Source organism: Eptatretus burgeri, chromosome 2, assembly GCF_056783735.1.
Source record: "Eptatretus burgeri isolate ZD-2024b chromosome 2, Ebu_testis_v1, whole genome shotgun sequence".
NCBI classification, from domain to species: Eukaryota; Metazoa; Chordata; class Myxini; order Myxiniformes; family Myxinidae; genus Eptatretus; species Eptatretus burgeri.
The window spans coordinates 149246652-149261022 of NC_140962.1; the positions used below are offsets into that span (position 1 = coordinate 149246652).

At 42.6% G+C, this 14371-nt stretch overlaps 2 protein-coding genes across 2 annotated transcripts in view; one reads left to right on the forward strand and one right to left on the reverse strand.

Annotated features, from left to right (window-relative positions):
• LOC147033518 (E3 ubiquitin-protein ligase TRIM7-like) overlaps window positions 1-2420 on the forward strand; it is a 207795-nt gene extending 205375 nt beyond the window's left edge. Inside the window, exon 7 of the mRNA XM_085855631.1 lies at window positions 1734-2420. Coding sequence (XP_085711757.1) covers window positions 1734-2275 — 542 coding nt within the window. The 3' untranslated portion in view covers window positions 2276-2420. The remainder of the gene's footprint in view (window positions 1-1733) is intronic.
• LOC147033509 (E3 ubiquitin-protein ligase TRIM7-like) overlaps window positions 1-14371 on the reverse strand; it is a 1095521-nt gene that overhangs the window by 549232 nt on the left and 531918 nt on the right. The gene's annotated exons all lie outside the window — the stretch shown is intronic.

Below are 14371 nucleotides of genomic sequence, written 5' to 3' on the forward strand. Positions count from 1 at the left end.
TTGTGTAATAAGAACCGAGGATTCCTTTTCTCTGTCTTGGTATTCTTTTAATGGGCTTCGAGCTTGTGTTTCGATAAATGGATTGGCAATAAATTAAATGTAAAACACCAGGTGGGTCGACTCAGCCTGTCATCCTTCCGAGGTTAGTAAAATGAGTACCAGCTCCCAGAAAATAATGCAGCGTTGCAACAGCAGGCTACCTACAACAATAATAAATAAATTAAATATGGAACATGTTTTTTTTAAAATGAAAGTCGATTCTTTCAATTTTCTTGTGGACTTCAATCTTGTGGGGCATCCTGTTCCAGGACCAATCGGGTTGGGCTGGAACCAAACCCGAAAAATTGAGCTTCGTGTTCCATATCACTGAGACACATCTTGAGCTTTCGATACAGTCTGTCATCCTGCCTTGCTCTCCAAACTCTCCTCCTGTGGGAAAGCAATTCCACTCTTGGATTACTGACTTCCTCTCCCCTTGTAGACAACATGTGGATTTCAATGGTATCCTTTCTTCTCTCCCTGTCATACTGCAATGCCCCCATACCAGTGTTCTCGATCCAATCCTATTTCTCATCTTCATCAACGATCTCCGACTCTCTCTCGACAATCCGATTTGATGATGACTTCACCCTCTGCCTTGACATTTCTCATCATTCGGACAGGCAGGCTGGAGCCTCTTCCCACTGTTCAGACCTTTACACAATCACAAAATAGTCACGTACTTGGAATATATCTATCGATCCTGAAAAATATCACACTCTCATGACCTCTCTCCAAAAACACCATTTGGAACCCCTCTCCCTACCCCCCACATACTTTCCAAACAATCCTCTTTAGGAGTTCAGTTTCTCAAACTCCTGGGTCTCGTAATCAGCCATGATCTTTCTTGGGCAAACCACATTTCAAAGTTGGCCTCCAAACACAGTCTGCACATCTTCCTGGGTGTCCTGGTCTGGGGATCATCCATCGTACCAAGCCCTTCCTTGGTATTCCTGAATACCTATCCACTTACAAGGTCTTCATCGGCAGCTTGATGGACCCCGTTAAACCTCTACCCCAACCCTAACCCCAATCCCACCTCCTCCTACATTTCCAGTTTTTCCTTCCTGAGAGTTTGATTCTTCATCCGTGTTATGAACCCCATGCTTCCTTCTTGAACTCTTCCTTCCTACCCACATCATTATTTATCCAAGTCTTCCTCTACTTTATCCTTCATCATGAAACCTTCAACCATGCTGTTTGTGTTCCTCCCCTCCTCCTCCTCCTCCTCCCCTCATCCCCTCATCCCCTCATCCCCTCATCCCCTCATCCCCTCATTCCCTCTCTGCTGTTCCGTTCTGTTCCGTTTGTATTCACGTCTTCCACGAACCTAGACTCTGTATATAAAAATTACGTGTGTGTGTGTGTGTGTGTGTGTGTGTGTGTGTGTGTGTGTGTGTGTGTGTGTGTGTGTGTGTGTGTGTGTGTGTGTGTGTGTGTCTCTGTCCATTTGAACGGGATAATTGTTGGTCGTGGAGATGGTGATGTGTCTTTAAATAAATAGGTAATTGGAGGTGGTGTGTGGGTCGTGGAATCGATTACGGTAAATAAATAAATAATAACAATTGTTATAATAAAATGGTTTTTGTTAATAAACGTGATTCCCAAAGGTTATGAGGAGATTCTTGTGTCTGTGTGTTTGTGTTTCTGTCCATTTGTCTGACGATGTCCGTGACCCCGTCTCGTGTCCGCAGATGGACGGACCCCGAGTCTGGACCCAAACTCTGCACATCCACGGATCAAGATCTCCCAGGACCTCAGGACGGCGACTCTAACCGGGACCGATGAACCTTACCCAGAACACCCTGATCGGTTTGATTGTTCCCCACAAGTTGTTTCCCGTGAGAGTTTCTCGTCGGGCCGTCACTACTGGGAGGTTGATGTGAGTTCGAGTAGTTTGTGTAAAATCGGAATTTGTTTAAACTCCATGAGGAGGAAAGGGGGAGGGAGTGAGTGCAGGTTGGGAGAGAATCCCCAGTCTTGGTGTTTATATAAATGTAATAATAAATACTACACACATCACAACAATCAAGGTTCCCCCCTGTCCGTGTTGGGGGATCCTGAACGGTTTGGGTTCTTCTCGGATTGCGAGGCGGGAGAGTTGACGTGTTTCGGGGACTCGCGGGTCCTGCACGTGTTCAGGGGGAACTTCATGGACCCCGTTAAACCCGTTAAACCCGTTAAACCTGTTATTGGGGTTCATCCCCCCGTTGGTGACTCCGTCCGGTTTCTCTAATCATTCCGTTCAGTTCGTGATGAAAGTTTATTTCATGAAACGTACAAACTGAAGGTTATTTTGGGTTCAAATTAATAAAATCATTGACTTGTTCATGACGATGTGATTACTGATTAATATTTATTTTATAAGAAAGATAATATAATTAAATAAGTTCATTGTTTATCTTATTTGATGTGAAATGAACTTTAACCCCAACTCTTCACTCTGATCACCAAACAACACGGATTATTATTCTTATTATGCCTCCTTCTGCTTCTTCAACCGTGTGTTTTTTTATTCATCGTTCATTTTATTGAGTTCAGTAGTAGTAATAGTAGTAGTAATCGTCGTAGTTGTAGTTAAATGTGTTATAATAGTAACATCCAGGCTGTTCACACGGAGAGGTTTTAATTAATCCTAATAATTCACCCCCCCCCCCTTAGAGATCACATTTCATACCGATGTTGGTACACCAACTACCAATGTAGCTCGTGATACTGAACCGTTCATGTATTGATTGAAGATTTCATGTTTTATCTGAAATCGATCCTCAGGTGAGTCCATCAGGTAAACCACACGAACCTTGGGATAACGAGGTCAATATGTTACCTGTACACATGGTTCGTGGAAGACGTAAACACAAAATGGAACAGAACGGAATAGCAGAGAGAGAGAAGGAGGGGAGGAGAGGATCATCAAAGGGAATGTGAATGTGATCACTCAGATCGATCAGATATTAATGTGGATCTCACAAACGGGTTTTATTCATAACACAGAATTTTAATCGGTATCTTTGTACATTTGAAATATTTTATACCGGAAGTGGGTCTCGGTTGGGAGAATCAAACCGACATGGTCCATCTTGTAAATGAGGAGAAGTGGATGAAAGGGACCCGAGAGGGGGATTCGTGAAAACAAATCCTTGTCCATCACAGGACAGGGAATCGAACTCCACATGTAACGTCAGCCATTGTCCGGTGTGCACGTTTAGACCAGGAATCCAACAATGGTCTTCACAACTTGATCCACTTCACTCAAGGAATCGATCAGAAATGTTGGGACTCGCGTTATAAACGGGGTTTAACTGGGTGTGGATCGGGGTTTTAATCACACGGTAATACTCCATTTCTCTGTACGTGTGGATGGACGGATGGACCTTGTACTGTGGAGGATGAATGGTCGATCTCCACAAAATATTACACACGAGGGGGGGGGGTTATTCGGGGTCTGGAGGGGGCACGGATTAAACCCATCTGTGAGGGTTGGGACGAGACTTGCAAATTTCACCTGTACACGTGCAATGTTACCTGTACACATGGTATTTCACCTGTACATGTGGTATTTCACCTGCACACGTGCTATGTTAACTATACACATGGTATTTCACCTGTACATGTGGTATTCACCTGTACATGTGGTATTTCACCTATACATGTGGTATTTCACCTGTGCACGTGCGATGTTACCTGTACACGTGCTATGTTACCTGTACACGTATTTCACCTGTACATGTGGTATTTCACCTGTACACGTGGCATTTCACCTGCACACGTGCTATGTTACCTGTACACGTATTTCACCTGTACATGTGGTATTTCACCTGTACATGTGCTATGTTACCTGTACACGTGCTATGTTACCTGTACACATATTTCACCTGTACATGTGGGATTTCACCTGTACACGTGCTATGTTACCTGTACACATGGAATTTCACCTGCACACGTGCTATGTCACCTGTACACATGGTATTTTACCTGTACACATGCTATGTTACCTATACATGTGGTATTTCACCTTTAACATGTTATTTCACCTGTACACGTGCTATGTTACCTGTACATGTGGTATTTCACCTGTACACGTGCTATGATACCTGTACATGTGATATTTCACCTGTACACATGGCACAGTACAAGTAGTTTAACGATCGATCCCCACCGAAGAGGTACCGGGTATGAATACCATCCATCGCTCCCAGAGGGAATGGGTTTAACTAACCCATAAATTTGGGAATTTGGGTTTACATCTCTCTGGGAGGAAAAACCAAAACAAAAAAAAACTTTCCAAACAAACAACCTGAGAACGAAAAAACCAATTTTTACCTTTTGGGGTTTTCCACCCCACATGGTCTCAGCACCGCTCACGTTCTCTCTTTTCTTGTGTCCAGTTCATTTAAACGTCTATTTCCCCATTATTCGTGAACAGAATTCGATGAAAATCGACAGACATATACTAAACACACGCGCACAGCCATTAATTGAGCCCAAAGTGCGATAGTGGCCCTTCGGGCCGAGGAACGGCCCATTTTGGCCCATTTTCTTAAAATTGTTATTTCTCGGTTATTCGTGAACGGAACTGAACCAAACTTGACAGGTAAATTCTGGACGTCACTCTGCAGGCAATAACTGAGCCCAAAGTCAGATTCCGGCCCTTTGGGCCGACAAACGGCCCTCTCGGCCCATTTTTAATTTTTAATTGCTATTTCACAGATGTTCGTAAACGGAACCCAACCAAACTGGACAGGCATATAATATGATATGCGATTATGGCCCTTTGGGCCGAGAAATGACCCATTTGGCGCATTCTCTTAAAATTGATATTTCTGGGTTAAAAAACAAAAAAAATTAAATGTGCTGGGCGATGCCCAACTCAAAATTAAGTTGCAAATGATGATGTGAAACGAGCCTCACTCTTGTGAGGAGTTCTGGTTTCTTTTTCTGATGCGATGAAAATCTTACCAAACTTCAAAACTATCTGTCGTCCGTGCTATCGCTCACCTGAGAGTTGTACGAATGAACTCCATGGGGTATGTTGGCAATTCGAACTTGTTTATTTTGTTTCCATGATCGAGGCTCATGGAAGAGCAGGAGCAGAATCGAAGGGACGAAATGCAAGGTGGGTGGACACGAAGAGCAGAGCAGAGTGGAAGTGAGAGTGAGATCGAGGGGAGGGGGAGAAGGACACATGGGGGTGAAGAATCTGCACACAAGGTGAATGAAACGCAGGAAGAAGAGGAAGAGGAAACTGGGGATGAAACAGAAAAAGAACAAATCAACAACTCGGAAACCAGAAGAGGTGGGGGGGAGGGGCGCACAATAACCTGAAAAGGGGAATAATTAATAATATTAATTACTTTATTTTCATTTTGAGTCCATCACAATAATTGGATCATTATTAACAGGAATTGATGGAATGTTGGCACAAAACGGTCAAAAAGCTGTTTGAGGAAATCCGAACCAGCCATCTATTTATTATGTACACACAGGACATGTTGGGGTGGAGGTTTTGTGAGTTGGAATGTGGAAATGATGACGGTGTTATATTTACTAAAGATGTGTGGGAGGGAATGTGGAAGGATGAAGGTGGAGAAGGTTGGGAGGGGAATGTAGAATGAAGTGAAAGTAGATGAGGAGGAAACATGTGGAGGAGGTAAGGAAATCCATGGACGTCATGGGATTGGCGTGGTGGTTTGATGGGTTATGCGTCGTTATTATGAGTAGTTGGTGTAGTGATTAAGTGTATTAAGCATGATGATTAATTGTAATGGGCATGGTGCTTGTGTAGTGGGTGTGCTGATTCAATCCCCACCTTAGTTGACGTCATTCCCCTTACCTCTGAAGTTCCCAGGAAAGTTTTCGGATTTTCCATGTTGGGTACAAGGAATGATTCGGTCCAAACACTGGGAACACTAAACACAAAACGTTCAAGTTTTAAATTATTATCCCCCCCCCCCCCCCACCTGGAGGGAGGGAGTGCGATATTGTAATTGTCCGGTTTGTTTGTCTGTTTGTTTGTTTGTCTGTCTGTCTGTTAGCAAATTTATGGCAAAACGGCGTTAGCAAATACTATCAAATTTAATCCACAGGTGGGAAGTGAACCTTCGACGACGCCATTAACTTTTGGGTCCAATTGGATCAAAGGTCAAGGTCAAGGTCACGAAAAGATCAAAATCGTTTTTTGCTCATAACTTCCTCAAAAATGATCTGATTTACTTCAAACTAAGCTTATAGTGAACCTTATTTTATTTGTCACTTATAATCCTACCCATTCCTATAGTGAAAAATGCATATTTGTGAAGATCAGTAGGGTCCGAAGTTTTGGGGGTCATGGTCATCGGTCAAAATTACAAATTTTCCATTATAAATCAAAAAAGGTATCATAAAAAAGGTAAAAAGGTAAAAAAGGTATCAAAGGTAAAAAAAGACACATATCAATTCCTTTATTGGCTTTCATTTGACACCAGGACCTTTGACCTTACGTGGCCTTGAAAGGTCAAAATCATTTTACGGTCATAACTTCGTCAAAAATGGTTTAATTGACTTCAAACTAAGACTAAAATATTCCTTATTCTTTTCCTTATAATCAACATTCAGGTTAAGGATGTATCAAATTTAAATTTGATCCCCAAAATATCTTTATGCCTAAAATGGGCAGCATTTGTTGTGCCTGGCACCATGTGTTTTATATTATTTTTGGATTTCTCTGAGAAACAAGTAATTCGTATTTACACTCGGTTTGTGATAAAATAATAACAAGTGATGCCCGGTACAACAAATCCCACCCATTTAAGGCATAAAGTTATTTTGGGGATCAAATTAAAATTTGATACATCCTTAACCTGAATGTTGATTATAAGGAATATTTTAGTCTTAGTTTGAAGTCAATTAAACCATTTTTGACGAAGTTATGACCATAAAATGATTTTGACCTTTCAAGGCCACGTAAGGCCAAAGGTCATGGTGTCAAATGAAACCCAATAAAGGAATTGATATATGTCTTCCATAGTAAACACGCATATTCCTAACCTTTTTTGATTTACAATGGAAAATTTTAAATTTTGACCGATGACCATGACCCCCAAAACTTCGGACCCTACCAATCTTCACAAATATATATTTTTCACTATAGGAATGGGTAGAATTATAAGTGACAAATAGAATAAGATTCACTATAAGCTTAGTTTGAAGGAAATCAGATCATTTTCGACGAAGTTATGAGCAAGAACGATTTCGAGCTTTTCCTGACCTTGACCTTTGATCCAATTGCACCCAAAAGTTAATGGGGTCATCCAAGGTTCATTGCCCACCTGTGGATTAAATTTGATAGTGTTTGCTGAAGCTGTTTTGGCGTAAAGATTCTAACAGACAGACAGACAAACAAACCAGACGATTACAATATCCTGCTCCGTCCCTCTGGGGGGCGGGATAATAAATAAGAATCGCAGAATTTTGTAGGAAAAGTAAAAAGGTGTGTCCAAAAATATCGGGTTTTATTAACGAAAGGTTCATTTATGAATTAAAATTAAATAACCTCCTATTTACATCAATCAATGTGAAGGTATCTTCAGGACACACACGGTCCACCTGTAACCCCCTCCTGGTGAAACTACCTCAACCCAGGATCACTGTTTACATCCACTCATTTATTCCTCTTTTTTCCCACCTGTGGAACCACAATCCACACTCTATTCCAACTCGTTCTTCCCTCCAGGCCTCCAAGACAGCTGTTCACCACCATCTCAATTCATCCCACATTCAAAATCATGATATTTTTAAAATCCATCAAACCAACCCCCCCCCCCCCCCCAAAATACTTTTTTTGCTGCTATATCCATATTTTCCACCCTTTGTGTTCTCCCTTACCCCTCATCTTTGCCTCCATCCCTTGTTTGTCCGGCTCCATCTACTTTCTCCCTCCACCCTGCTGTTGGTGTTTTCCCCTTTCTTCTGCTTTTCCCTTTGTCATGTTGTGTCCTAATTCGTTCTGTCTCATCGCTTTTTCACGAGCCTTGACCATGTCCAAAATTAAATAAATAAAAACATTAAAAAAAAGAGAAGTGTCATGTTTTGTCCTATTCCCTGTTGTTGGGTGACCAACAGTGGCGTCTGGTAAACTGTTCCACACGTGTTATTGCGGGCATATAGGAGTGGCCATATTGCGGGAATGTCGGAGTCAAGTGACCAGTGACCACTTTCCATCTTGCCGGTAAGAGACTGCATAGCATCGTTTCCAAAGGAAGCACTTTCTCTGTTGAACCTTGATGGAATCCATGATGGAGGGAGCATGGTCTTCAGAAGTCCTGGAACTTCTTCTCTGTGCAGTCTGCACATCAGACCCAGACCTGCTACAGTTCTCATGTGTGGAAAGGGGTCGATATTCAAGTCCTGTGGAGTGGCCTTGATGATACGTACAGCACGACGTTGCACATCATCCAGCTTTTTAAGATACATGGCACTTGCAAACATCCAAACGAGGGGAACATATTCTATTGTGCTCTGGACATGGGCTTTGTACACTTGGGCTCGGCCAAGTATGGAGCATTACTACGAAGGGCATTACTGGACTCTTTGTCCAGCTTTAAAGGTGATGGAGTTCACATGAAACTGGAAACCCAAGCTCCGGGAGAACCTGATTCCAAGTATGTCAACCTCGGGTACATGCTGCAAGGGTTTGCCACCTATGAAGAATTCTGGAGGATGCTCACCTGTTAGTCGTCTACTGAGAGACATTACCTTGCATTTCTTCGAAGCAAACAGGACATTACATTTCTGTCCCCACTCGTAGATCTTCTGTTGGTCTTCACTCAGAGAAATGGTGGCATTTACTTCATCCAGCAGGCAGCAGATGGTACCATCATCATTATAGAGGCAGGTATGGTTGTGCAGGTTGTCGCACAGATCGTTAATGTAGACCAACAATAAGGTGGGCCCAATAATTAATCCTTGAGGTACTGATGCATTAATTGGAGTTGATTTGGATGTTTGGCCATTAACCACAACCTGGATACTTCTGTCCATCAAGCAGCTGGATAACCACTGTAACAGTTGACCTCCAACTCCATAAGCAATCAGCTTGACCAGCAAACCCTTGTGCCATACTCTATCAAATGCAGCTTTGATGTTGAGTGCTATAATTGTACCCTCATGACGTCTGTTGAGAAATCGGAGGTTGAGTGACCAGGAGAGAAGCCAAACTGATTGTTTCTGATGAGGTCTTTTCCAATGAGATGTTTCCTCAGTGTGATGTTGACTACTCTCTCCATGATCTTGCTGATGCAGCTTAGGAGAATAATGGGCCGATAAGTGTCTGGAACAGAGCAAGTGTTCTTCTTATGCATTGGCACGACATTGGCTATCTTTCAGGAGAAAGGGAGAAACGAAGCATTTTGGCAAAAGGTGTGGCAAGCGTTGATGCACATTCTTTGAGAACTCCATTTCCAATTCCGTCAGGTCCAGATGCCATATTTATGTCGAGTTTCTGCAGGATCTGTCTGATGTCAGGAGGCCAGAACTTTACAGTGTCCAAGTGAATGTTGGTGTGATCTATGAGATCAGGAGGGTCATTTTCAACGTAACCAATTGTACACTTTGATGCAAAATGATCGCAGAAGATGTCTTTCTCCTGGGAGGTGGCAAAGGTCTCACCATCCTTCTGCAATGTTTGGACACTAGAATGTCGTCCTTTCCCTTGTATCCTCTTCACTGCCCAACACTAATAATGGGTTTGGTTGCTCCATAGCTCAATTGAGCTTTTGTCCTCTGGATGTGTCATCTTTTTGCCTCCTTCTCCACTTTCTGAAAGTTCTGCCTTGCCCTTCTCAGACCATCATGGGAAACAGCACATGGGCTCTTGCTCCAGTTGATATATGCCAAACAGACAGCTTTATCAGCCATTCGGCAAGCCTCCTTAAACCAGGGAATATAAGTCAATAGAACAGCAACCTCTTTATGGGGAATTAATTTATCCATGCCTAACTTGATTGTCTCAATGTTGTTGCAAGCTATGTCAGGATCTCCATTGTTTCGGTGGCTTTTTGAAGATGTTCTCCACAGAGCTAAGGTCAGAAGTTCCAATGTTGGCCTTCACGCTTGTGGCATAACAAGCAGCAGAGTCAACAATGACCAAGTCCAGTAGATTATCTCCATAGGTAGACCCTTTCTCCAGTTGGTCCAAGTCATGCATCACACAAATGTTGGAGCATTAAATTCCAGCTCTGTCAGTTGGGGACTTGCTCCCGAACCACTCCTGGTGATGAGCATTGAAATCACCGAGAATCGTCACACAATCTGAACCAGTGGTTTGGATGACAGAATCCAGATTGTCAGACAAGTAGTCAGTAAGGCAACTATCAGTTCAAGGCAGGGGACCAGGACAGTGCACAGCACCAATCAGTAGGTTTCCAGCATGTGTTTTTGCAGTGCACCAGATGACTTCCAGGTCAGGAGGTTCCAAGTTCTGATGATGTTGAACCGGGAGCATTTTACAAAACCAAACAGCAATTCCACACCATCCATCACTGCATTCTCATCTCAAAGATGGCTCCTGGTATCCACTGAGCGACGCATTAGGTTCAATCACTGTAGAATTTAACAGTGATTCAGTTGCAACATTAATGTCATTTTATTTGGTTTTGCTCCATGGGCAAGCACCCCAATATTTGTCTGAAGACCTCAAACATTAGCAAGATGTATCTGCAAGTGATGCTGTTGAAACTTTCTCTTCATCCTTTTGAACTCATCATGGTACAGAAGTGGGTTTGGAAGAATCAGGAGACAGTGTCATCCATCGGATGAGGAACATGCCTTTCACGGCTTCTGCGTCACAGCGTTCCCACCCTCTTCCATACGGGTGTAGTTTTGTGGTTGCCGTTGGCTAACAGCAGCTCATCCGCCTTTTGATGGCATTTCTTTCATCAAGGGTTCCACAACCCTACTCAGGTGCTCTTCTGCCCGAAGCCATTGGCACTTCCTGGGTGACCTAGATAGTTAACCGCCGCTAAGCTTTCGGTGTTGCTCTGATAATATTTGTCAAAAACAGAGCCACCACGTTGCTTATGCTATGTAAGCTTACATGTAGTATCATTGACAAGTTAAAATATTTTATTTTCAACACAAAATGAATGCAAACAATTGCAGTGACAGTGACAGAACCAGGGGCCATAGCCTGAGAGTAAAGAAGAGGAGAGTTGAGACAGTAGTAAGGCAGAGGACTTTTACTCAGAGTAGTTAATGCATGGAATGGTCTCCCTGGAAAGGTAGTGGCAGCAGAAAAAGTAGATAAGTTTGAAGTAGAATTAGATAGGTACCTGGAAGTTATGGAGATCGTGGGGTATGGGGATGTTGATCGGACTTTTTGGTAGTTTCAGCATTGATGGGTGATTGTGTGCATGTGTTCGGAGTGCTGTTGGTGTGGGTCTTGTCAAGGGAGGTTGTGTGGTTGATGTATGCTTTTAACCAAGCCCATGCCCCCTCTTCAAGGGGAAGAAAATAAAAATATAAAAATATTTCAAAAATGACAACAACAACAAAAAAATACAAAAGAAAATACAATTTTTTTTCTTTCTTTCATAATATAAATTTGAGGGTGATAGATCAGTACGAGTCTGCTGTTTTTACTCCGAGCTCTTGTAAAATGGCCCTGTATTGGTCCCGCGGTGACTTCACCAAATACCCACACATGTCATGGAAAAGGGGGATCTCTCGCTGTTCTGGGAGTCACTCCAATGCAACATCATACAGGTTTTGTTGATTTTCCAGTGGGGACACGATGTGAATGAATGCAGCCATGCATGGCTTGTGGTATGATATATCATTGGCCACCATGTCATGTCCTTTACCAACCAATTTGAGGAGAATGTCCTCTCTTTTTAGTTGCTTTGCCTTATCTATGATGTTCTGCTGACAGTTTTCTGTAGATACTCTGCATGTTGGCTCTTTGCCACGCATCCACCGTTTGTTGCAGATGAGGCATGCATTCTTCACATCAAATGTTGGCGTGTTGGTCCTGGTTAACCTTGAATGCTGGGAAGAGGTGCTGCGCCCAGGCTGGTTGAAGTCTTCAGCATCACTTCTTCCTTGGTTCTTCTTTTCAGCAAGTTTGTAACTTCTCATTCGTGTACCAGTTTCTACACTTACTGTGCCATTTGGGTATCTTGTCTGTCAGCCATGTACCAGTAACCGAGTCATGTTTGAGTCTCTCAAATGTCTCATCTTGTCGAGCCTTCATGGCCAAAACTAGTTTGTCTGTTGTTGTGACATTATATAGTCCCTTTGCAACAAGTCCTTGACATATGATGCACTTTCTGTAGTCAATGTCAGTGTCCTGGCGTCTCCTCTTGGGTTCCTTTTTCAGTGACAAGCTTCCCTCCAGCACCCGTTTCTCTGCTTGTGTCATCATCGTACCACTCATGCAATCACCTGCAACAAAACCACCACCATGTTCTGCATACTAGCAACTAGAGTAAATGCAAACTATTGATATGCTCCACTTACATGCAAACTTCTGATATGCTAGACTACATGCACACTACACAATGCCCACACCACTACAGATCACACAGTTTTGGATATTTCTGCCCACATGATTTTTATGACTGTGGCTCCAGCGACACTGGTCTTTTTCGAGTACGGTCTATGCCTTCAGCTATGTTTTCAGTGATGAAAGGACGTTGATAATAGAAGGACGGGACACTAGACGATTAAGATGCACGTGCGGTTAAGACGACTACAAATGACTATACATATCACGATGGAGAGACGATGAGGTTGATGATGACGATTGAGGAGAGTAGTACGATTTGGATGATGATAGCCGTTAACGAATGTAATGAGCGATTGATGGAGACCATTGACGTGATGACAATAGAAAGGTTGACATGATGCTTTCACTAAAAACAGAGCAACAATGACAAGGAATATCAGTCACTAAGAAAACCATCAAATAGCTGGTACATGAATACTTACAACTTCGAGGCTTGGTAACAATATAGAAACAGAAAAGTGGGAATAAATCGACATCAACCATACAGCGCGCACCACAGCCCACGGGGCTGTTTCCTTTTGACCTTGATGCGCTCGTGCAAAACGTGAAGTTACTAGAGTTGCTAGACTGTTCGGTGACGTCACTCCTCCTGTGACGTGACTGGCTGCGGCGACGATCTGCAGTAACAAGGAATGCAGACGATCCTCAATGGAAAAAAATGCAAACTAAGTAATTTATTATTGGACACACAGGATCAACCTACTTGTGGATCTTATCTGATCAACCGACCTGTGGATCTTATCTGGTCGACAAATTATTCATCTTCAAAAAAGACAATTTTTGCAATAAATATGAGTTTCAAGCAGTTCTTTTTTCACATTTTATCGCAAAACTGAATATGGTGTTGTATTCCCCATATATGAAAACCTACAAAAGCACATTTCATTCAACTTTCTACCTTGTTTCGTCAAAAATATTTGGACATAAATACATTTCAGCCTGTCGGTGGTGGCCATCTTGGATTTCTCAATTTTGAGGCATTATGGGCACTGATCTCTACACCTGGATTGGTCGCGTCCACAGCGATTGTATACCGAGGAATGAAGTCACCGGACGTTCACTCTCCGCCATCTTGTCTCCCCCAAAACATCACTGCAGCGAAGTACGAAAACAGCAGACTGGCAGTAAGAAATTTCCAAATGCAAGCAATAAACTTTGCATGTAACTCATGCAAAGTTTTATTAGTTGGTGTAATGAACTTGTGGAAATTAACTTCAAATGGAAAGTTCAAAAGTTATGTCGATATTGGCACTGGAAGGTTTGATAATTCCACACCAGTTGTTTTCCCTCTTCCACCACCAGTGAGATGGTACGATCAGATGCCCGCTGAAAAGTAATTGCTGGTTATGGCTCTGATTGACCGTTTTGAGCATGTTGACTCCTAGTAGACACCTTTTTTTAAATCATATCCAGCACTATGCACTGGTGTGCACGCACACATGCAATGTTGCGCACGTGCACCCATGCACGTTTAGGGTTGATTAAAGTCGTCTTTAGCTGCAATCTTGATGAATTATATTTATATTCCATATTGTAAAAAGGCTTATATTTATTTTAAAAGTGTTATATTTGTTATTAATTGCCGGAATCCTTCGGATTTCGGCAATTATGTTGGTTGGTTGTGTGTGTCATTCTGTATGTCTGTCTGTCTGTCTGTTTGTTTGCGTGTTTGTTTACCCTGTTGGAGCGACACCGTTTCAGCGATCATGACCAAACTGGGTACAGACGTCGGCCATGGTCCAACTTGGACACTTGTAGTTTTTGGCGAATCTAGGTCAAAGGTCAAGGTCA